This window comes from Biomphalaria glabrata, chromosome 16 (genome assembly GCF_947242115.1).
Source record: "Biomphalaria glabrata chromosome 16, xgBioGlab47.1, whole genome shotgun sequence".
Classification (NCBI taxonomy): Eukaryota; Metazoa; Mollusca; class Gastropoda; family Planorbidae; genus Biomphalaria; species Biomphalaria glabrata.
The window spans coordinates 8132101-8157085 of record NC_074726.1 but is presented as its reverse complement, the minus strand read 5'-3'; the positions used below and the strand labels follow the sequence as shown (position 1 = coordinate 8157085).

Below are 24985 nucleotides of genomic sequence, written 5' to 3'. Positions count from 1 at the left end.
TTCCTATCTGAATCTAATAATCTGATCATTATTTCAATTTGTATTTTTCTGTCTTGATCATTTACTTGCATAATCTATTGTATAACTAAAAATATTCTTCAAAATTAGGATTGATTTTATTTTCTTATTGTAGGTATAATAGAGCACTATAATTATTCTTAAGGTAGTAATTTAAGGTAAAAGAAATAGTAGGACTGTTATTTTAAAATTTTCTGTAAACTTAGTGTAGCAAACGTACTGAGTGCTGTGTATTATAAGGATTAGAAAGTGAAACATGGAAAAAGAAAGTGAGGCAGAGAAACAAAGAAGAGAAAGGTTGGAGAGGGCGGAAGAAAGAGAAATGTCCAAGCTGCAACAGATGATAAGATTAAAAGAACTGGAATTGGAGGAAAAAGAGAAAGATAGACAGGAGAAAGAGAAAGAAAGACAGGAGAAAGAGAAAGAAAGGGAACACGAAAGAGAAATGAAGAAACTTGATTTACAAATCGCCCAGGAAAGAAATAAAACGCCAAGTGCAACTACCGGAGTCACGGCCCAGAGACCAAGACTGAGTAAAGGTTTTCCTGCCATGACAACCGAAGATCTACCTTGTTACCTCGACATGTTCGAGATGGCAGCTAGGAGAGACAAGGTTTTAGAAGAAGACTGGGTGGCACAGCTGCAGGAGAAAATAACACCTAAACTAAGGCAATTCCTGACACAGAGAAGATTAGTGGACTGCACTGACTACGAGAAGATAAAAAAAGAGCTCTTAGACTATGTGGGAATGACGGAGGAAGCCTGCAGGAAAAGATGGCATGAGACTGTCCCAATTGAAGATGGCCCAAGAGAATTTTTTGTGGCATTACAAAAGAACTTCCGACAGTGGTGCGAGGCGGCGAAAATAGAACGAAACTTTGATCAGCTGGAGGAGCTAATATTGAAAGACTCTATACTCAGTGCCCTAAACGAGGAGGTAAGAGAAGAGATCCTAGATAAAGAACCTGAGTCGTTGGAAAAGCTAGTTGATTTGTTGGAGAACAGAAAGATAATCTTCTCCAGTAAAAGCATTTTCAAGAAATCGAGAACTTATCAGGCCAACGCAGTGGGTGACAGAAATTTGAATAGGCAAAATTACTACTACCAAACCAGTCCTAGCAGACCAAACTACATCAGGCCAAACATTGAATACAATGAGCTCAGAAGAAATTTCGTCAGACCCCGCTATAGCAATTCTTACAACAGAGCAAGAGGGCGATGGAATAGGCCAGATTACACATTTAGCAACCAAGTTAACAACAGAAGAAACAACTATGGAAATGGAATGTACCAGAATAACCAAGGAAGGTATAGAAATGAGACAAGAAGGAACTACTCCAATCAAGCCGAATGTGCCGTGGTGCAATTGCCTGATAGACAAGGGACTTGCAATCTGATCTACCACAATCCAGAAAGTGTGGCCAACTTCATTATGAACGACAAGTCTATTGGATCGCTAAACATAGAAGTAGGAAAACTGAATGGAAGAAAGGCGTCGATCCTGAGAGACAGCGGCTGTAGCGTTATCGCCGTAAGAGAGACACTTGTCAATGAAAAAGATATTTTGCCAGAGAAATGCTCCTTGTGCTTAGCAGACGGGCAAATATTTAGATACAAGACCGCAAAGGCAATGCTTGACACACCTTACCTGAAAGGAGAATTCATCGTCGTGCTATTTCCGGAGCCGGTCGCTGATGTGTTAATAGGCAATGTGAAAGGTCTGTTTGTGTCAGCCGTAGAGACGAGAGGAATGAAGGACAGAGAAAGGGAAGAAACTCAAGTAAAGACGCCAATCATAGGAACAATTATAGAAGGGAGTCTAGAGAAGGAACAAGAAGAAGATGAAACTCTGGCACCACTATGGAGAAAATGTACCGAGCAAACAACACAAGTGACTAAAGAAGCATGTATTACGTTTGTCAGGAAGAAGAGTTTGCTTTACAAGAGAGTTACGTCCCTTACAGAACCTCAAGTTGTGAAAGATCTTTTAGTTGTTCCTAAGGGCAGGCGTAAGTTAATACTGGAAAACGCCCACAGCTCACCACTGGCAGGGCATATGTCTGTAAAGAAAACAAAACTTCGTATCTACTCTGAATTTTATTGGCCAGGGGTCGACAAAGATGTAAAGCAGTTAGTAAGGTGCTGCGACCCATGTCAGAGAGCAAAAGTTCCAGGGAGAGCTGGTAAAGCAGTGCTGGGGAAGATGGACAGACAAGGTGTACCATTTAGGAAATTCGCTATAGACCTGGTTGGACCTCTTCCTATGACAGAAAGTAAACATAGATACATCCTAACTATGATAGACACATTCTCCAGATGGCCTGAAGCTGTACCGTTGAGAAATATAGAGACAACTACTGTGATAGAAGCTTTGTATTCGGTCTGCACTAGGATTGGTTTTCCAGAGGCCATTCTCTCAGACAATGGTTCTCAATATGGTTCAGATTTATACACAGAAGTCTGCAAATTCTTCAATGTGAAGATAATCAAGTCCTCGCTATACCACCCGGCCTCGAATGGATGCGTAGAACGCCTACATGGTTCACTTAAGAGCATATTAAGAAAGCTGTGTTCTGAACGATCTAAAGATTGGGACAAATACTTAGCCTCGGCATTATTCGCTATAAGAGAACTGCCCAACGATACAACAGGATTTTCACCCTACGAACTTGTATTTGGAAGAAAAATTAGAGGGCCGATGGCAATTTTGAAGAAACTTATGACCAAAGAAAAAGAAGTTGACACTAATTATACTAACTTGTTTGAATATCTTGAGGAATTAAAAGAAAGACTACAAAGCACAGCTAAGATTGCATGTGATAATGAAGACACAGCGAGGCAAGAACAAAAACGACTATATGATAGAAACACTGTAAAAAAAAGTTTTGCTACAGGAGAAATGGTATTAGTGTTGAAACCAAAAAAGGGAGATAAGCTCAAATTATATTGGGAAGGCCCGTACAAGATAGAAAAGAGGTTATCAGACTTAAATTACATAGTAAAGAAAGGAAACAAATCAAAGATATTTCATGTAAACAGATTAATCAAATATTATACCCCAGTTGAAGTAACAAGTAACAATGTTGCCAACAGTAGCTGTAAAAGTAACATTTTGTCTGCTGCATTTATTGGAGTCGTTGATGAATATGACCATGATGAAACAGGGCAAATCATTGATAATGAGATAGAAGAATTAAAACTACCGGAAATGATCCATGGAAATGGAGAAATAAACCAAAGGGCAATAACCATTAATAAAGACTTAAACCAAACTCAGAAAAATGAAGTTGAAAAACTTTTTGAAGACTTCGCACACGTAATCTCAGATGTACCAGGAAAAGCGAAAGTGGAGCCCTTTAAAATAACTCTAACATCGGATAAGCCTGTCAATTTAAAACCTTATAATGTACCAATGGCGATGAGACAAAGGCTACAAGAAGAAATTGAGTCGATGATTAACATGAATATTATTGAAGAGAGTGAATCGCCTTATGCATCTCCTATGATCTTAATCAAAAAGAAAGATGGAACTTTGAGACCAGTTGTTGATTATAGGCAATTAAATTCCATAACAAAATTTGATGCAGAAGTCATACCAGATCAAGAGGAACTGTTTATCACACTAAGGAAAGCCAAATATTTTAGTAAATTAGACCTAACGAAAGGTTACTGGCAGGTGCCATTAGAAGAGAGTAGTAAGCAGTACACAGCGTTCAAAGTACCTAATGCACACTATCAATTCAAATATCTCCCATTTGGTTTAAAAAACAGTCCTAGTTTCTTTAACAGAACAATGCGTAGAGTGCTAAAAGGTTTAGAACAAGTTGTTTGTTATTTTGATGATCTTTGTGTGTACAACGCTGATTGGCATAGTCACATGTTCTCACTGAGACAGGTGCTTGAGAGGTTAGGAGAATTCAATATTACTGTTAAGCCTAACAAGTTACTAATTGGGTTCCAAACTATTACATTCCTAGGCCATAAGATCGGCCAAGGCTTTCTTCAGCCTGAAAATTCTAATGTCAGTAAGATTCTGCAGCTACGGTACCCTAAAACAAAGAAGGAAACCCGATCATTATTAGGTCTGCTCAATTATTATCGCTCCTTCATTCCAAACTTTTCAAGCTTGTTGTCTCCCTTTACTGAAATTCTTAAAAAAGGGCACCCTTCTAAAGTTGCTAAGACTGTGGAGGGGGAGGTTGCATTGGAGCGTATACAAAGATACTTGACTTCTCATCCCATTTTAATGTTGCCTGATCCGGATAAATGTTTTTATCTACAGTGTGATGCTTCGGACAAGGCTGTTGCAGTTGCTGCTCTACAGTACGTGGGAAACAAATTGCATCCTGTCCGTTTCCTCAGCAGAAAATTACTCCCACGTGAATGTAAATACAGTATAATGGAGCGTGAGTTGTTAGCATTAACATGGGGAATTAAGAAGTTGGAACACTTCTTGTATTCAAGTAAGTTCATTGTTTGGACTGATCACCTGAATCTCAAGTATCTCAAGTCTGCAACCACCAATGCTCGTATTGCTAGATGGATATTATACCTTATGGACTTTGACTTTGAAATTCAGCACATAAAAGGTACAGACAACTTTTGGGCTGACCCATTGTCTAGGCTGACAGTTTGAACTCACATTATTGTCTCTGTCAGAAGCATACCTGGTATTGTAACGTTTTCAGACTGTGCACGTCTCAGCAATCCAGTATGTACGTTGAACTTTTTCAACTATGATCGTCTCGTCAGAGAAGTTACTACTATTACTACTACTACTATTATTATTATTGCTCAATTAAATTGACTGAACTGTTCATCTCTTTGTGTTTTAATTGTACTTTGCACAAGACGCGTCGTCTCATCCAGTATTGAGAAGCATCGGAAGTCAAGTCTTAAGCTCTATATTTACAAACAATAAACAGTACATTGTAACCTGACGTCACAAGGGAAGGAGCTGGACAAGTGGAACAGATGAAGATTAGTTTAGTTATATTATTAGTTTTATTATTACATATGCATTATTATTGATGAACTTGTTTTGTTTGGAAATGGAAAGATAATTCATGTATTTTATTAATGTTGATGCATAGAAACAAAGTATTCATTATTTCATACTTAAACTCGTAGGTATAATTTGTTGAATTGTAATTAATTACTTATGTAATCATAAATCATAATATGTACTGTGTATTTTTGAGTAGTATTTTTTTTAACCATGTTGTACTTCAATAATCAATGTCATTAATTAATTTTTCTTAGTGTACATAATATATACTTACATTTTCAGGGAAAATCTAGGGGAAGTAAGGGGGAGATGTCAAGAGCGTGGGTGTGTAAGATGTGAGATTGTGTGTGTGTTTGTTTATTTTATTGGTTAGTGTGTGAATTGTTTTATCACGGGATTTTCAAGGGGGGACAATTAGGTTTCTAGCGGTCAGTCTAGCAGTTGGAGAGCTGACCTGGTCTGAGTAGGGTGCTGGTGTTTTGTGTATTTCATAAGAGTGATATAATTGTGTGCTTTATTAAGTATTAAAGTATTATCGATATTCATGAATATAAGGAGTTAGAGTTGATGTATACTAAGTGTTCGTATTTGAGTTAAGCAAGTATTGACAAGTGTAATTGAGAATCATACCCTAGATTATCGAGCCATATGTAAGTGTAGTAAGGAACTCACCCGAGTAATAAGGGTTAACAAAAATTAACCTTTATCAAATATTAATTCAGTCAACAACATGGCCTTCAATTACAGGTTTACAAGTCCTCTATTCAAAGTACACACACTGGTCATTCTTTAAGTCAAAATAACGAAATTTTAATTGAGTTAGACTAAGTCACATTCAATAGACTTTCAAACAGTATGAAGATACTGGCATAACATTTGTATGCTGACATCCAATAGACTTTCAAACAGTATGAAGATACTGGCATAACTACATTTGTATGCTGTCATTCAATAGACTTTCAAACAGTATAAAGATACTGACATAACATTTGTATGCTGTCATTCAATAGACTTTCAAACAGTATGAAGATACTGACATAACTACATTTGTATGCTGTGTTAGACACCTTATTTATAGTATTAGTTATTTAGCGACGCACCATAGAAGACGTATATTGAACGGGACTAGTGACGTTTGGGATATTTTGTGTTAGAGACAGGAAAATGAGTTAGCGATAAAATCCTCTATGGTTAAGACGTGTTTAGATCTAGTTGACAGAGACTTTTACTGTGGCCTTTTCTTAGAATAAATATATGATAAATTGTTCATCAGCGTTGACTACATCTCTTTACGCGTTAAATCGATCGTCTTGTTTATTCTGTATTGTTGATCAACTACATTGAATACATCCGAACAATAAAACTCAAACGCTTGCAGAGTAATTGGTTGAAATTCAAGTCATCTATAGTTGACCTCAAGACAGCCTGAACAAGTACATCACAGCTGTCATTCAATAGACTTTCAAACAGTATGAAGATACTGACATAACTACATTTGTATGCTGCTATTTAATAACGGGATAAAACTTTCACACAAAGACTGCAAACAGTAATTTAAACTTGTGCATCCTGGCTTACCAAAGCTCTAAAACAGCTCCAGCTCCCACAAGTTACATGAGGATTATTTTTACTATAACTATGGTATCTGTGAAATGGACAGTGAACGGGCAGATGTGTATTTCCTAGTTGTCTTTGTAATGGTTATGCTTGCCCTGGTAGTGGAAAAATATATAGGTCACAGTGTCGGCTGCGTAGCCACGGGAAATACTGCATTCCTTATTAATATTTGGGTTAGGGTTGTCCTAATAGTTCGAGTCGAAGAAACTAAAACTTTAAGATCTTGAAGGCTACCATTCATCGGCCTGTCTTAACTATTGATCAGTCTAGTAACCAAAGAAATAGAAACGAAATCGTTGGAGTTTTAAGAAGAATATGACCTGTATAACTATTTTATAGTGTAAAATACATGCTTGACTAGCCATGCCTATGTACTATTTTCTTGTCTGACCACTAAAAATACAACTAATACTGTTGCATAACCGTTAAACGCGCAAGGGAAAAAAAACAGGGTGGTCTTGTCATTATATGGACTTCACACTCAGTACACTATATAAGCCTACACGTGTACGTCTATCCAGGTTGTTAAAATCAGTCGGATTCACCGTCTATTTACTTTCTGGGCAGGGAGGGTGTGTAACTATTTTAGTGTAAAGATATTTCTATGAACATGCTTGACTGGCCACGCTAATGTTTTATTTTCTTGTCTGACCACTCCACATTAAGCAAACACTATTGCATAACAAATAATGAAAAAAAATGCAGGGTAGTCTTGTACTATCATCGACTACACACGTACAGTACACTAGGCCTACACGTGTATGGTCTAGCTGACCAGGTTGTTAAAATCAGTTGGACACAGTCTATGTACTTTATGGTCAGAAAAAAAAAGTAAAGTTCCTTTTTTCAGATCATGTGGTCTATAGGGCAGATGATGCAAAGGTCACCTGATTCTGTGGCCTACGGTTAACGAGGGTGTCATGTGGCCAGCACAACGACCAACCGCCTTTACTTTTCCCTAACTAATGTCAGGTACCCATTAGAGCTGAGTTGAATCAGATGCGCCAAAGGATCCCAAAATAAAAATCCCAGTCTTCACCAAGATTCTAACCTGGGATCCCAGGTTCAGAAGCCAAGCGCTTTACCGCTCAGCCACCGCGCCTCCTTATGGTCAGAGAGGGTGCGGATTAAGGTTTTTTATTCTAAAGTTGGTTATCCTAATCATACACATACTTACTTAATTTTTTATTATGCGTAATTCATTTAGTCGGAGAACATGTCCCGCAAACGACATGCGACGCTCTGTCACAACCTTACCTTACCTTATAAAAAAAAAAGGGGTCGATTCCCAGTTTGGCATAGGATTTCTTTGATTGAGACTCGATTTCTATAACTGACTCCTAAAATCCGTCTTAGCCATCTTTGTTGAGCCACATTTAGTAACCTCTCTTGGCTACGATCTTGGAACTAGGTGACTGTAGTTTGCTTTAGATTTTATATCGAAAAGGGAAGTGATATCGTCAAAATCCTTTTTTGGGAGGGTTTAAACTAAAAAATCTGTGGATTTATATATTTCTTTTAAAATTCAAAACCCCCTTAGCTGCACTTATTTGGTAAGTGTAGTTTGCTTTAGAATAAAATTGAAGAGAGAGGAATTAAAACAACAACAACAACAAAAATTGGTTTCCCTAACTTTCAACACTGTCCAATGAAATTTAACTATCTGCATTTCACTTATATTATTTATATTACTGTTCTTAATATTATGATGGTTTTAAAATGTGTCTACCAAAGTTTTTGGAAGACCTATAAAATATAATCCCCAGACTTCCATTTTGACATCTTTGTACTAGGCTGATCTGGTTTCCATACCCTTGACCACAGTGTGTAGCCTTAAGATTCGCTACGTAACTTTTTACGACCAAGTTTACATCTACCTGCGTGTGCCCCCCCCATCCCCTTTTAAAAGTATGACCCCCTCCCTTTTCCACAAACAGAGTGCGGTTGCGATTATATTTATCGCCGACACTCCCCGACATAATAAAAACATTTTATAATATTATTTAATCTTATCCTATTTTATGTGATTTAGACGTTACTTCAAAAAAGAAGGTGAGATGGATGGAAGCAATGAGAGGAGAACCTCCCCTCCCCTGAATTCTAGGATTCTATATTATATAATGACTCTTAATCAGGAGTCATTTTTGTCCACACATTCTCATAATTGTCATTTTCTGTGTGTGTGTGTTTTGTTTCTTTTTTGTCCCATTTTTGTCACCTTTTCTTTAGCTAGAATCGATTTTTTAAAAATTATTTTCAAAATTAAGGTCACTAATTAAAGAGTGCCTAATTATCCAATGTCTAAATTTCCGGGTGCCTAAATTTCCAGTGCCTAAATTTATCTTGATGTATTCTTGGCAATCAGATGTGTTATTTGTTCGCTGGACAACTCAAGCCTTTTACGCACAAGGAAAAACACATGGCAGTCTTTTCATATTTTATAGCAACTAGTCGACATATCGACTACACACTAGACTAGCCCTAGCTAGAGCTATCTGACCAATTCAATACACACTGGTCTGCTGTCCAACTTTTAGTCCATAGCTCGTTGAAATACAAAATATAAGCTGGATGTTTGGTCGAGAGGCTAAGTAGGCTTGAACTTTGAACTACCTATCAAGGGGGCTCGAGGTTCGAGCAGACTTGTGTTTACTGAGCTCCTGAAGGCTGCACTGGGAAAAAACAACAACCACTGGTCCACAACAGAGATTGAACTCCGTGCATACTATAGACAGGAAAGTTGTGCTATAGAAAAGCTATTTAAAAAAAAAAAAACAACAACTGAAAACACTAAATCTAAATGCCAGCAATGGACTCCATAATTTTGACCAGGAAGCATTTATTTGGTATATTATTAAAAAAATACATTTAAAAAAAGTTTTCAAATCGCAAATTATTTATTCAATATTTAAGACTAACATAGCAATCACAAAAATATACTGTTCACAGTAAAAAAAAATGACAGTAAATAACATAATTTTAGGTGTTCAATACAATCGCCCACGTTCTTTCTTTTTACATATGTATGGTATGAAATAGTGCAAATTATTACAAAGACAATATTGCATGGTTGTATATATATATATATAGGAAATAAACAGCACACGTAAATATTATTTAATGAATAATAATTTTAAAAAAATGGTAATGAGTATGTTTTTATGACAATAGAATGAAATGCTTTTATAGATAGTGGATATAACATTTTAATAATTATAAAATATGAAAGAGATAAATAAACTTTGAATTGCTGGTACTGTTCACTATTGCTATGACAATGTCCTCAATAGTATTTACGTTTGTTACAAAATGCTTTTTCTTTGTGACATTCTGTTTCATGGTTTTGTAATTACATAGAGAATTTACAAGAAATGAGATATCAAGCAAAAAAACTAAGCAGAAGCGAAACAACAATGAAAATATGAAGTAATCATGTATTAAGCAGTTAATTCCCTTAATAGTAAGGTTTTGCAAAATATATAACATTAGTTAAATCAAAATGCATGGGAATATAACTTTTTAATATGAAATGTATTTTAAAGGGAAACAAACATGGTTAACATTAATGACCTGAGGAAATGTAACATTTATATTAGTTATCTTTCTTAGTATCACAGCCTTTCCAATGAGCAAATATTAAAAAGAAATAACGCACAAATACTTTATGTCTAGAAGCTACTGTCCATCGTCTCATCGCTATTGTTGCTAACTTTTACCAGGGGCGGACTGCCTAAATCGAGCGGTATTTCCCAACTGTAGGGCCTATTCAACCCGTACGCCACGGGGCTCTTGTAATGCTCAGGGCCCCTCTGCGAAGCTGACCCTCGAGCGGTCATCTCAAGGCTGAATATGTCAGACAGTGGCTCAGAGTTTCGGTTGCGATGACGCCGTACACTAGAGCTGTATTCCTCGGCTCTTTTCTGGACATGCTCTGAATGCAAAAACTTGGTCAGGAGGTTCAGTTGATTCTTTCTTATGCCACGGAATTCACGTTTGGCCCTGTTCTGAATCTGTTGAGAAGACAAGATGTTTAGAATTTTTGTTTACAAAACTTATACTGTTTCACTCTGAATGTTCTTAGTATGTTTGGGTTTTCCCAATTGATATTTTAGCGCCTTTACTCACCCAATCGTCATCACATTTAGCATATAAGCTCATGCTCGAAGACAAACGCATTAATCAAGAAGAACAAAAAATGATTAATCAATCAAATAGTCAAAATTAATTTTGTTAATACATAGAAAATGTATCAAGCCAACCGGATAGAAACCTTATGTAGAGAATTAGGGTTTTGGAATTGAAAGATAGTCAGAGCAAAATAAAATAAAGAACCGTCAATGTGGAGGTTATATTAAAGACTGTATGTGTATTAATCAATGATAGAGAATTTGTAATGGATTTGGTAATAATCATTGTCTTAATTACCATTTTCACTCATGATTTTTTCTTAATTTAAGAGTTGTTTTTAAATATGTTCGTAAGTGGCACCCAGGTAGAAATTAAAAATGCGTTTATTTATGTTCCTTTGTAGAGGAATTGGAAAGTTAAGCTGCCCACGAATGGTCACAAAATCGAATCGAGACTTATGCCAAACTGTCACTACGGTAGTCTCGTGTTCGAACCCCTGTCTGGTGCCCCCCCCCCCCCAAGCCGTCCTGCACGAAGAACGAGGACGTAATAAGTCATTTCTGAAAACCTCGACCTTTGCTAGAAACTTTATTTGACTATTTTTTGTCATTAAATCTTTTCCATTAGGTTGTTTTTTCAGTCTAGTTAATTCCTTTTTTTTTCCCCTTCCTTTCTGTCTCTCTTACCTGGTCATATGTTGATTCGTTCACACCTCCGATTTTGGCCACTTTCTCAAATCTGTTCATGAAGTTTCTAGACAACGTCTGGGGTTCCTGTAAAATGACAATAAACTCTAAGTGCCAGACAAGATACACATTTTACCAGTTCTAAATACATGCCATACACAACATTAAAAATACACATTGGCTGTAAAAGTGTAAATCTTAGTTTCATCAGCCCGTATGGATCCCTAAACTAGCTTGTCACAAAGGTATCCTCTTTAACGTTTACTCTAGAATGCATAGAAACCAACTCCTAGATACCCCCTCCACAAAAGAGCTAAAATTCATCTACGTCATGTGTGACTAATTATGTAGGTTACACCTGTGACTTCGAGAAACATAAAATTCGTTTTGTTTCCTAATCTTAGGACTGAAGAACAATGCCTTATGATGAAGCAAATAGATCATCCTGACCTGCTTCTCTTTCCTTTTGTTCCGAGTGTCGATCCTCTTAAGCACGGCCATGCTGCTTGACTTCCGCCTGATCATCAGAGAGCTGCCCGGGGTGTCCGCCAGATTGAAGTCCTCCTCGTCGTCCTCATCGTAGTCTTCTTCTGGTATGGTGGGATCCAGGGAGGAAGTATCTTCGTCCAGTTTCAACGCCTGCAGGGTCTTGGCTAGCATCACGGCCTCCTCTGTACTGGGCACACTGCTGTGGTCGCTGTGGTTAGACGCTGGCTTCCGGATCTGAAGAAGAAATCAATGGTTTTACTTCCTACAGTTCAAATATTACACTTCCAAGTTATTTAAATATAAATATGTCTCTCAGGTTCAGCAAGGTTGTCAATGCCGGAAGTGGTAATGGGTATAAGCACTCGACTACCTATACAATGCTTCCTAATGGCATGCGTCTCAAAAAGCCACTGACAACTAATCCAACTCCTGGCCTTCCTGCGGAATTGTTTTCACTAATAGGAGAAGGGGCAAAGGCGAGTAACTGGCGCCTAAACCAGTAAGTTTCGGGCAGGAAGGGCTCATTAACCATGGCTGGCTACCCACCTAGCAGAAGGAAAACTAAGAATTCAAATCTTTGCTATACCCAATCATGGGAAAGGCTTCGGGAGTCAACCATGAGGAAAAATTAGAAGCCGGAGACCCTTAGGCAGCTTGCAGAAACCAGTGCTACACCTTGGCCGAACCTGCAACGCTGCTGACCCCAAACAGTAAAGGCACTTGACATTTCATTGGATACATTAGCTGCGTTGAGAGGAGGAACTGCTGTGTGGGAGACATCATTCCGACCTTAATGCCCACGTATTCATCTCATTTCCATGAGATGATCCAAAGTCTCTCAAAAAAAATGAATAAAGTTAAAGTAAAGGCATATTTTTAAAAAAATGGTGGAAAATAGCTTTAATTGAAAGTGTAGAGGCGTCCCTAGTAGTGCGTGTGGCCTTGGGGGAATGCCATGTCAGGGCCATGAATAATTGTATGATGGGCTAAAAGTGTCAAGATTCTATTTATCGCGGGCCTCTTCTAAGGCACGGGGCCTGGCAGGAGGGGTCCACTTCATAAGGCTGCCTCTGCAATTAGTAAAAGCGAAAAAGTACGCTAGGGAATTTGTTGGGGGAAGTTGTCTTAAGGTACTAATGGGTGCATAGCCAATAAAAAGATACAAATCGATACTTCTGTAGCCTGAAGCCGCGAGTATTGGAGTCACGAGATACGAGGCAAAGAGAGTGGTCAGCATGAAAGAAAGCCAAAAAAAAACAAAAGCTGAGAGAAGCAACCCTATCTGCAAGTGACCAAACCTAACCCATGACACGTACGCGGCCTGCATTTTAAAGCGAGGATTGGACTTTACAGTCATTTTCGTATTCATAGGAAATGAGACATTTGCACATCTTCGACCACGAAGGAGGAACTATATATGTATAACGCAATTTAAAAAAATAATGCTCACTTTAAAAATGCAAGTTAATACTAAAATACTTTCCTGATCTAATATAGGACACGGAGCCTAGAGGTGTGGACCTTAATTAAGCAAGTAGTTGTTGATTTGAGTTTAGCACCAACCTTGATTTTAGTCACAGATATGATCTGCAGAAGTGTGGAGTATCGGTGGAACAACATGGCGGCAAACTGCAGCGTCAGCAGAAGACCAAACACTAAGGTGAAGGTCACACTGATGGGTTCGATTTTCTCTCCTTTAAAACCTTGCAATGAGCAAGGAATCTGAAAAAAAAAAGGTTACTTTTTAGTTTGCATCTCTTCTGTCTCTCTTTCCCTCTGTCTCTCTCAGCCTCTATCCTTCAACCTCTCCACTGTCTATTCCGCTTTCCATATTCGGTGCACTCTCCCCCTCCCTTCACTTCAGACTGTCCATCCGTCACTGCACTCTTTGTCCCTCTCTATAATGCACTTTTTCTCTCCCTGCTATTGATTTTACTCTGTCTCTCATCACTCGCTTTCTCTTTATGGTACTCTCTCCCACCAATCATTACATAAACTCTCTCCCTCTCATCATTACATAAACTCTCTCCCTCCAATCATTACATAAACTCTCTCCTTACTTCACTGTAATCACTCTCTTATTATTTGAAATCTCTCTCTCTTATTTCTCTTTCTCCTTTCTTTTCTCTCCTTCCATTCGTTGCATCTCTCTCTCTCTCTCTCTCTCTTATCTACTCAGTGCATTTCTCTCCTTTCAGAGCACTCTCACTTTCTCTCTTCATACCTTAATTGATAAGTTGGTGGTTGTCTGGGCAATGGTCTGTAGTGTATACACCAGAATGATGAACAGAATGTTCAAAATGAAGAAGGCCAGACAAGACTGAAATAAATGTGAACAACATTTGCTTGTGTCAAGCCAGGAAACACATGAACACAAACACATTAACACTTATAACATTTGGACTCTAATAACTTCTAAACATAACTTTTACATGCTAACAACTTCTAAATATGACTTCAAGACGAACAACTTCTAAATATAATTTTTAGATTCTAGCAACTTCTAAATATAACTTCTAGAAGAACACATTTTTAATATAACTTCTAGACTAACAACTTTTAAATATAACTTCAAGACAAACAACTTCGAAATATAACTTTTAGATTCTAGCAACTTCTAAATATAATTTCTAGAAGAACAACTTTTAAATATAACTTCAAGACTAACAACTTCTAAATATATCTTCTAGGCTAACAACTTCTAAATAAAAGTTCTAGAAGAACAACTTTTAAATATAACTTCTAGGCTAACAACTTCTAAATAAAAGTTCTAGAAGAACAACTTTTAAATATATCTTCTAGGCTAACAACTTCTAAATAAAAGTTCTAGAAGAACAACTTTTAAATATATCTTCTAGGCTAACAACTTCTAAATAAAAGTTCTAGAAGAACAACTTTTAAATATAACTTCTAGGCTAGAAACTTCTACATATAACTTTGGTTTACCTTGTTTCTTAATTCTATCAATTCTTTTTGTACTTTTTTTTCGTGGTCAGCATTTTTGTCCATCGGTTTCAGATATATCTTGATCATCTCTGTCCAAAACTCTGTCTGCAAACAGAAATATATTTCTATGAAGAATGGTATGTGTAGATCAATCAAGAACAGTAACCTGTAGTCATTTTCAACGATGCATTCTGGCCATTTTTTTTTATTCACTTTCCAAAAGATACATTGCAAAAAAAAAACAACTAATTTTAAGGTATTACAACAACAAATGTAAAAAACTGTGTTCAGAAATTGTTCAAAGTTCTTGCATTTATTTACTTGTCCTTTTTCCTGCCCTAGACACGTGAAAGTCCACCTACAACCCACACGGACTTACATCTCACAAGAAATGCCTGATCTTCGGGGTTTTGAAGGTCAATGGCAAATTTTTGTTTTTAATATAGTTTATTTAGATTAATATTTCATTTACAATAACACACAAGACAGGTATGTTAAATAAGGGGCATCCACGTGCAGACCATATCATGCTGTTGAGCGGTTAAGGTTGTTGAGAAATGGTAAATAGTTCAGGATCATTTCTACTTTTCATTGTAATATACCCTCTGGAGTATTTTTAGGCTTCCAACTTTGCCAACAACACATAAGTTCAAGGTTTACTCAACAATCAACGCAAAAAAAACTGTCCATATACATCACTTAGTCATAAGTGCCACGCCATTGTATTCAGGCTGAAAGGTCCAAAGGAACTTTATTACTATGACCGCTTTCCCAGATCACTATTATAGAAACCTCCACAAGTCAATGGCAATTTTTTTTCTTAAAAGGAAACCTCAGAATTTGCGCTAAGCAGTTTTAGCTTTGTCATCATGGGAATCATTGGGCCTTAGGCCTATTTTCTTTGCCTATTTTTTGGGCTTTATATGCCTCTTTTTTTTGGGGCCCTCCTGCCTCTTTTGTGGGCTTTTTTTTTATTGTATAAGTTCTCACATTTCAAAAATATTGAAATTTAACTTTGAAATATGATTAATCCATACTTAATTAGTCATTGAAATAGTGAATCTACATAAATAGTAGGTAGAAAGTTCAAGATTAATAAAAACAAACAAAACTTGATCTGTCTTGTGAAGTCAATATCAAATAATGTAAACTACTGGCAAGTCAAGATATTTATATTTGATGATTTCTTTATCTGTTAATTTCAGGTTATATTTGTAGTTGAATTAGATTGAATTTTTTGAATATTTTCACAGCTAAAAATAAATCTGCCATGCATTTCAACTCTTCCCCAATAAAGTTTCCCTTCTCAGTTTTTGTAACACTCAATAACGAAGTTTCATGGGAATGGTATGCGAAAAATTAATCTCATAACGATATGTAAAATAAAGTTTTGTAACAATTATTTACATTTAATTCACGAAACACGCGCTAATAAATGAATACGTGTGAGATACCTCTTCCGCATTCAGGATTGACCTTGAGCTTGTCCCAAAGATTTCGTCATCAATCCACAAAGTTTTCACAACAGGGTCATCAGTAGAAGGATCTGACATTAAAATAAATACAAAGAATTACTTATTGTTTCAAAGAATATGATGATTCAAGTTTTTCAATACAACGATGTAAACATCACACGAAAAAGTGTTTTGTGTATTCTAAGATGTTCTTATGAAACCAGATCATTAAAACCTACCAAAACATAACCATCAATTAGACAGCCTTATTGATCAATAATTAATAATAATAATTATAAGGCGTGTCTTCGAGTCCGCAGATTAACGAGGAATGCAGTATTTCAAATGGCCACGCAGTACCAACTGTGACCTATTTTGCCATATCCACATCCTGGAGGGCTAAGCTGCAAATGACTAAGAGCGCTCAAATTGTTGATACAAATTAGGTCATTTCTTCAACAGATACGTTACCTTCGGGCGGTCGGCTTGGAGTGAGAGGCAAACGCCCCTCTTACCCATCCCTGATCCGCCACTGTCGAGAAATCACTGAGCTCAGAAAAAAAATGTGAAAAAAAAAACCAACTAATTACTTATTTAGATTATTTCATTTATACTATTATTGATATTTCAACACTTTCGCGTCGCTTCCTTACTAATGTATAGTGACTACAGTAAGTAAAGTTCCCCTTTCATACCTTGCAATCTACAGTGCAGATGATGTTAAAGCCAGCCGTCACTTTGGCCAACGGTTAACGAGCAGGGTGTCATGTGGCCAACTCAACGACCCACCACCTTTACTTTCCACAACTAAAGTCAGGTACCCATAAGAGTGGGGGTGGTCCACACAATTAATATTTCAATAATAAATAAATATATTTTTGAAAGAGGAAGAAAAAAAATCAAGAGCCGGTGACCCTTGCGGTGACCCTGCGCAGCTTGCAGAAGAAACTGCTACATCCTGGCAGAATCTGCGGCACAGCTGATCTCAAGCTCGGGTATCGGTCTCGTTTTTAAGAGATGAACCAGAAGGCCAAAAACCAAATCTATACATTGTCATGGCCATTTTAATTGCGCCAATAATTAACAACGTCAAGAACAAATTTTACCCTTCAAGTTGCTCCCTTCGTTAAGACCGTCTTGCTGATCTTCTGCTGTCGCTTCGTCCCCACTTCTGCTTCTGGCAAGCCCACCTGTCTTGTCCTGCCACGGTGGTTTGACAAACATTTTGGACTCCATGGAATTCAGTCGATCCAGGACAAGATCCATCTTCATATCAGCACTGTCCACTTCTTTCCTGGGGCAGCACATGCAGCGGAACAAGTTCCCGAAGGAAAACGTGAAATCAGAAGTTTTTCTGTCGTTGACTGCGCCAAATAAGTCTAAGACTGAATTGAAATGGAGAAAGACATCTTTCTTTATGACTTTATATTTTTAGTTTGTTTGTTTCTTGTATAATGCGTTTGTAATTTTTTCTAACAAAGTTTACGTCCGTCTGTCTGTCTGTCAGCTACAAAATTTGTACTAGTTATTTCTCCCTGTTCCCATTTTTGTATCAAGTTAAAAGTTACCCATTGTTCTTAACACACCAATTAATCCCTTAATAGTCATTAATTTTTGTTTGATCCCGAAAAGGGGAATTAATCTGTCAGTAATGAGAGATATGACTAAACATGTGTTGTTATTGTCCCCTTAGATACTTGTACATGTTATTTCTCCCTCACCCATTCTCGGAACAACTTTGTAAAAAAAAAAAAAACTTCAGCTTACTTCCATTCTTTTTCTTGGCCTGGTCAGGTTTGACAAGTGGGGCCTTGGCTTGTGGTCCTTCTCGTGTGCCCCAAGTGACAACATGGAGGTTGGCCAGTGAGTAGATGGTCAGTAGCATGGACATGGACGGGATGCTGAAAATGGTAACATTTTACGAATATATTATTCTGTACTTGTTATATTACTAGTACAGGGGAAAGAAAAAAACGTATTACTTTTAAAAAGTAAAGTTCCCTTTCAATAACTTACGATCAATGGGGAAGATGATGTAAAGGTCATCTGCTTCTGTGGCCCATGGTTAATGAGGGTATCATGTGACCAGCACAACTACCAACCGCCATTACTTTTCCCCAACTAATGTCAGGTACCCATTAGAACTGGGTGGGCTCAAGCACCCTAAGATCCCGAAATTAAAAATCAGTCTTCACCAGGATTCGAGCCCGAAACAACTCGGTTCCGAACTCAGCCACCGCATCTCCATTATAACTTATACCTAGCATTATAATAGAAACTGTGTTATCTGAATACGGATTAGAACTTGAATTTAAAACAAAATCAACTTTCTTGGAGCCTGACAAGTTCACCTAACTTGAGATGTGTCCGATGTCGAGATGTGTCCGATGTCGAGATGTGTCCGATGTCAAGATGTGTCCGATGTCAAGATGTGTCCGATGTCGAGATGTGTCCGATGTCGAGATGTGTCCGATGTCGAGATGTGTCCGATGTCGAGATGTGTCCGATGTCGAGATGTGTCCGATGTCGAGATGTGTCCAATGTCGAGATGTGTCCGATGTCGAGATGTGTCCGATGTCGAGATGTGTCCGATGTCGAGATGTGTCTGATGTCGAGATGTGTCCAATGTCGAGATGTGTCCGATGTCGAGATGTGTCCAATGTCGAGATGTGTCCGATGTCGAGATGTGTCCGATGTCGAGATGTGTCCGATTTCATGTGGCCCCATCCTGCCACCACTCCTTCCATATAAAAGTTGTCTCCCTGAGAGACCATTTGCTTTATACAAATCACGTCACTATTTGTATTCCTTTACATCTAAATTAAAAGTTTTAAAGAATGTTATTCCTAAACGAAAGACTTGAATTTTGCGAGATTACTGTCGTTGCGTAGGTTATGGTATTATAGCACCATTGTTTATTAAGTGCACAATTTTTGAACGCACTTTCTTTGTTGCCTTGCTTGTAAGTTTATGGCGTGATTTTGTTATGCTGGTGTAACTCTTTTTTGAGATTCTTCTGTGTTCCCCTGTTTAGGGTGAGTATCTAAGGCATGACTGCATTTCGCAGTTGTTTCGATGCCATAGTATACTAGACCTTTTTAGTTTGTCTTTACTTTTGTCTCTACAGGGAGTTAACATGAGATTCGAAGTCTACACGAGACTTATCATAATAGAGTCAAGTCAGCAGTGTGTTGTGTTGTGATTGTGAACATTAATGTGCTACGCAGTGGGACAGCAAGGTGGAGAATGATTATTTAAGTAATATAACAATTATGTTGTAAAACGTGTAACTACCAGGATAGTACTTCATCACTTTGTCATCATAAAGTCTAACCATCTCATTAAACATTTATATTGTTAATATCTCGTTGACTGTTTATTGTTGACTGTTGAATGTCAGGGACCCGGGCAAACGAGCTAAGGCTTTAACACAACCCTGGCAATTACTTAGCTCCAAATGATTTGACACAAAAAGTATGACTTATTATCTCTACCATACATTAGCATTGTGTCAATATAAACACATCTTTGATAAAAAAAAAATATATTCAAATGATTACCTACCACAAAAAATACAGAAATCCGTGGAAAAGACACGTCACCTCCATCGGGTGCAGGAAGGCCGTAGCAATGAAAATACTGATCACGATGACAAGGAACAAAGTCGACACAGAGCAGAAGCCGTAAGTAGCCGCCTGTTTGATTAACCCTACCAGGACCAGCATCATCAACATGGTGTAAATAAGAGACAGTAGTCCAGCAAAAGCCACCTAGATTGAAGTTTAAAATTGGGTCATAAGAATAGGTATTTCATTTTTTTTTTTTGCGTTACACGATTGTAAACGGCTTGAAACTAATTATTAAATCAAAATAGTTCCTGTTTAGTTTGTAATGTCTCTGCTAAGAATGAAACAATGAACTATTATAAGTCTGAGAATCATTTGGATTTTTTTTTTTGAAAAGGATTTATGGGGACGAAGCCACATTGTTTTTTATGAAACTACGCGCCTCCACACGCACACATCAAATGAGACTGCTTGCCTTCACACGCACCCACAAATAAAACTGCTTTGAAAGGTACAAACCAAATGAAACTGCTTGCTTTCACGAGCACGCACCAAATAAAACTGCTTGCTTTGAAAGGCGCGAACCATAGACATAAATATATTATACCTAAACTGGACACGGATATCTTTTAACACTACACAAAAAATGTCCAAAATTTTCAAAAAACTAGTAGTACGCACCAAATGAAACTGCTTGCTTTGAAACACGAACCAAATGAAACTGCTTGCTTTGAAACATACACACCAAATAAAACTGCTTGCTTTGAAACATACGAACCAAATAAAACTGCTTGCTTTGAAATATACGAACCAAATGAAACTGCTTGCTTTGAAACATACGAACCAAATGAAACTGCTTGCTTTGAAACATACACACCAAATGAAACTGCTTGCTTTGAAACATACGCACCAAATGAAACTGCTTGCTTTGAAACATACACACCAAATGAAACTGCTTGCTTTGAAACATACGAACCAAATGAAACTGCTTGCTTTGAAACATACGAACCAAATGAAACTGCTTGCTTTGAAACATACACACCAAATGAAACTGCTTGCTTTGAAACATACGCACCAAATGAAACTGCTTGCTTTGAAACATACACACCAAATGAAACTGCTTGCTTTGAAACATACGCACCAAATGAAACTGCTTGCTTTGAAACATACGAACCAAATGAAACTGCTTGCTTTGAAACATACGCACCAAATGAAACTGCTTGCTTTGAAACATACGAACCAAATGAAACTGCTTGCTTTGAAACATACACACCAAATGAAACTGCTTGCTTTGAAACATACGCACCAAATGAAACTGCTTGCTTTGAAACATACACACCAAATGAAACTGCTTGCTTTGAAACATACACACCAAATGAAACTGCTTGCTTTGAAACATACGAACCAAATGAAACTGCTTGCTTTGAAACATACGCACCAAATGAAACTGCTTGCTTTGAAACATACGAACCAAATGAAACTGCTTGCTTTGAAACATACACACCAAATGAAACTGCTTGCTTTGAAACATACGCACCAAATGAAACTGCTTGCTTTGAAACATACGAACCAAATGAAACTGCTTGCTTTGAAACATACGAACGAAATGAAACTGCTTGCTTTGAAACATACGAACCAAATGAAACTGCTTGCTTTGAAACATACACACCAAATGAAACTGCTTGCTTTGAAACATACGCACCAAATGAAACTGCTTGCTTTGAAACATACGAACCAAATGAAACTGCTTGCTTTGAAACATACGAACGAAATGAAACTGCTTTCTTTGAAACATACGCACCAAATGAAACTGCTTGCTTTGAAAAATACGAACCAAATGAAACTGCTTGCTTTGAAACATACACACCAAATGAAACTGCTTGCTTTGAAACATACGCACCAAATGAAACTGCTTGCTTTGAAACATACACACCAAATGAAACTGCTTGCTTTGAAACATACGAACCAAATGAAACTGCTTGCTTTGAAACATACGCACCAAATGAAACTGCTTGCTTTCACACGCACGCACTTAAGTCGTTTCCATGAAACTACAAGTCTTCACTTTTAAGTGTCTGAAATAAGTTTTAAAAAGAAAGTTACTCAAAACAAACCTGCGTGTCAGAGGAAGCCTTGAAGCACAAGATTGTGAACAGTACCACTGGGACCAAGTTTATCAACAAGGCACCATAGAGTGGTATATCAGGGTACGCTGTGTTCAGGGCGCTTAGAATGAGCAAGAAAGTAGTCCCTGGTGTGAGCATACCTGATCATGAAATAAAAAACGTAATATTTATTTTAAACATATTTGAGTCTGTAGATATTTGCATTGACCCAAGGTTATAGGTCACCACAGTTAGTTTAGAACATTACGAATATTGAGCTCTTAACATTTTGGAGTTTTGAGTTTAGGACTCTAGTAACACTTTTAGTAACATCACTAACTTTAGAAACCATTGAGGACAGAAGACTTAAAAATAAACTATCAATGATACATAAAAACAATGAGCCAAAATTTAGAAATATAAAAACAAAACCTAATAAAATAATTAGAAATACACAAAGATACAGGAACATTTCTTATTCCATATGCTAGGACCTATTTGAGAAGTTCTCTTTATTTGTCCCCTAGTACCATTTGAGCATGGAACGGATACACCGAATCAGCCAGAAATAAACAATGACAGAGTTCAAGTCTTCAATTAATATACACTAGATCCAAAGGCGGACTGGCTATATGGAGATTTCGACAAATGCCTGGTGGGCAGGTGCCCCAATGGGCAGGTAGGACCACAGTAATCATCTTTTTTGAAACACGCATGGTACGTATTACATTTTTAAACGTTTTATAGTATTCTCTTACAAAAGGGGCCCCTCTGAGTGACGTAGTTAAAAACTAACGGGGCCCACTAATTTAATCTACCACATTTTTCGAAACAATCTAATAGGATTTTAGGGCCTACACACTTTGCGATTAAAAAGCAACATAAGGCCTATATTCCTTTATGGACATGGTGTTAACTTTATACACGTATACTGCTATCGATACATGATCAAACTTAACATAATGATTTTGAGGACAGGTAGACCAAGAATTGGATGTCCATCATATATACAATTTCCGGGCCGATTCTGACACCCAGTCCGCCCCTGACTAGATCAAGACAGGGATACGCGTAGGGCCGTAAAGATCTTCTCTGTAATTTATAAGATAAGGTTAAGTAGCTTACCTGAAAGAAAGAGGACCAACTGATAAATTATATACAAAATTGTGATGTCTTTGTTTTTCTTTGTCGTACTTCGCCAATTCTAAAAACACAACAAAACAAAGAGATGATTGGTGCGAATTTTTTTTTTTTACTTTGGATCTAATACAGAGAAGGTTAATAAATTATCTCATCTATATCAAGATGGAGAAGATAGATTATGCAAGTTTGTTTTTGTAACACTATACATTAATGGATTCTATCCAAAACCTTATAAATAAACCAGTGAGGTACGATTGGGTTTTTAAATTTCAAAATAATTATTCTATTGGACTGTCAGCAGTGTCAGGTTACTACTCTTTTGGACTGTTGGGTCAGTATTCTATTGGACTGTTGGGTCACTTTTCCATTGAACTGTTGTATCAATACAACATTGATCTGTTGGGACACTACGACATTGAACTCTTGGGTCACTACGACATTGAACTGTTGGGTCACTATTCTATTGGACTGTTGGGTCACTATTCTATTGAACTGTTGGGTCAATACTCTAGATCTACAAGTTTTTTGTAAGTACCTCCAGTAAATCCATGATGTTGGCGATAGTTGACGGCGTCCATCGGCGTCTCTGGTTGTAAAACTCTGTGAAACCTTCTGGCGCTACCGTAAAGCTGTCAGAGGCGGCACAATATTCTACCCTGTAGCCTTGTTGAAGCAGCAGCGTACATAGCCACCTGTCTTCTCCTAAGAAAGAAAAACAATGTTAGTTTTCAAACGAATTATGTATGAATAGCTCAGATGAAGTCCATCAAAGTTACAGGGTTGGAACAGCTGGCCACCTCCGTGAAACCCTATGACTAACGAGAAGGGACTTTGGTGTGAACAAGGAGTTTCCCTAGCAGTCCCCAGTGTGTAGACTTTTAACAAGAAAAAATCTTGCAAATGTATATGTGACTGTGTATATGTTAATGTGAATATGACTGTGGCAAGACATGGGGACAGTTGGAGAGACTCGTCCAGAAGGAGATGCCTGGAGGAAGCTGGTTGGTGGCCTATGCCCCAGACGGGACCACAGGCAGATATTAGATGAGATGAAATAATGTGTTAGTGTGTGTATGTGTGTGATTGTAAAATGTGACTGTATGTGTGTAAATGTGATTGTGTATGTGTGTAAATGTAACAACATTGCCCAGGCCTACCCTGGTCATACTGGACGTAGTGTCTGGCCTCTGTGGGTGGAGTCGTGTACCTCTTCATCACATTGTCGTCCATCAGGGCGGAGCCACGGAACAAGCTGAAGCACCCAGGGCTGCACAGCACACACCCCAGCACGTGCTCTGTAGACTTCTGAAGCCAATGGCTAATAGCGTATTCAAACTTTTGATACCATACCATCGGACCTAAGTAAATACAAGAAAAACGTTAAAATACTTTTTTTTTAAAAAGACAGGATCTCCTTTACGCAACTTATAGAGCGATTGTTTTTCTCTTTAAAATGAATGAATGTTTGATTAGAAAACAAAGGAACATATTCTTACCCCGCCTCTCTCCCTTCTCCCCAGAGAAAGAATCCTGGTTAAGCGAATGTATAGATCTACTAGTACTTACATGTTAATTCATGGGCGTAGCCAGGGGGGGGTTTGGGGTTCAACCCCCCCCCGAAATGAAATCCCCCCCCCCTCGGGAGGGGGGATCGGAATTAAGTGACTGATTTTTACCTTTGATTTTGTTTATTTTAGGTGAGATTTTAATACTAAACCATCACTTGCCCTAGCACAGTCAATGGTTTTTGAGTTTAAAACCCCCTTAAAACCCCCTACCAGGGGGTTTTGAGTTTAAAACCCCTTATCTGGGGGTTTTGAGTTTA

The 24985-nt window shown here is 37.7% G+C and overlaps 2 protein-coding genes across 2 annotated transcripts in view; one reads left to right on the top strand and one right to left on the bottom strand.

The window, feature by feature from the left end:
- Positions 1-463: 463 nt before the first annotated feature.
- LOC129923423 (uncharacterized) lies at positions 464-4654 on the top strand. Its single transcript, XM_056014308.1, has 2 exons — positions 464-2972; positions 3081-4654. Exons 1-2 carry the CDS (start codon positions 464-466, stop codon positions 4652-4654), a joined length of 4083 nt encoding a protein of 1360 aa, XP_055870283.1.
- Positions 4655-9627: 4973 nt separating this feature from the next.
- LOC106066639 (chitin synthase chs-2-like) overlaps positions 9628-24985 on the bottom strand; it is a 40208-nt gene continuing 24850 nt past the window's right edge. The window contains exons 11-24 of the mRNA XM_056013972.1: positions 24318-24518; positions 23696-23862; positions 23143-23221; positions 22027-22178; positions 19911-20116; positions 18114-18247; positions 17453-17731; positions 16347-16438; positions 14893-14997; positions 14171-14266; positions 13510-13668; positions 11908-12180; positions 11458-11544; positions 9628-10653 (exon numbers count right to left, since the gene is read on the bottom strand). Of these exons, the coding sequence (XP_055869947.1) occupies positions 10312-10653; positions 11458-11544; positions 11908-12180; positions 13510-13668; positions 14171-14266; positions 14893-14997; positions 16347-16438; positions 17453-17731; positions 18114-18247; positions 19911-20116; positions 22027-22178; positions 23143-23221; positions 23696-23862; positions 24318-24518 (2372 nt within the window). The 3' untranslated portion in view covers positions 9628-10311. The remainder of the gene's footprint in view (positions 10654-11457; positions 11545-11907; positions 12181-13509; positions 13669-14170; positions 14267-14892; positions 14998-16346; positions 16439-17452; positions 17732-18113; positions 18248-19910; positions 20117-22026; positions 22179-23142; positions 23222-23695; positions 23863-24317; positions 24519-24985) is intronic.

Bases quoted from the DNA above. Each gene is read 5' to 3' on its own strand.
- LOC129923423 (XM_056014308.1), top strand. From the start codon at position 464: ATGAAGAAACTTGATTTACAAATCGCCCAGGAAAGAAATAAAACGCCA. The intron at 2,973-3,080 runs GCCCGTACAAGA...ATTATACCCCAG, and splicing joins GCTCAAATTATATTGGGAAG to TTGAAGTAACAAGTAACAAT.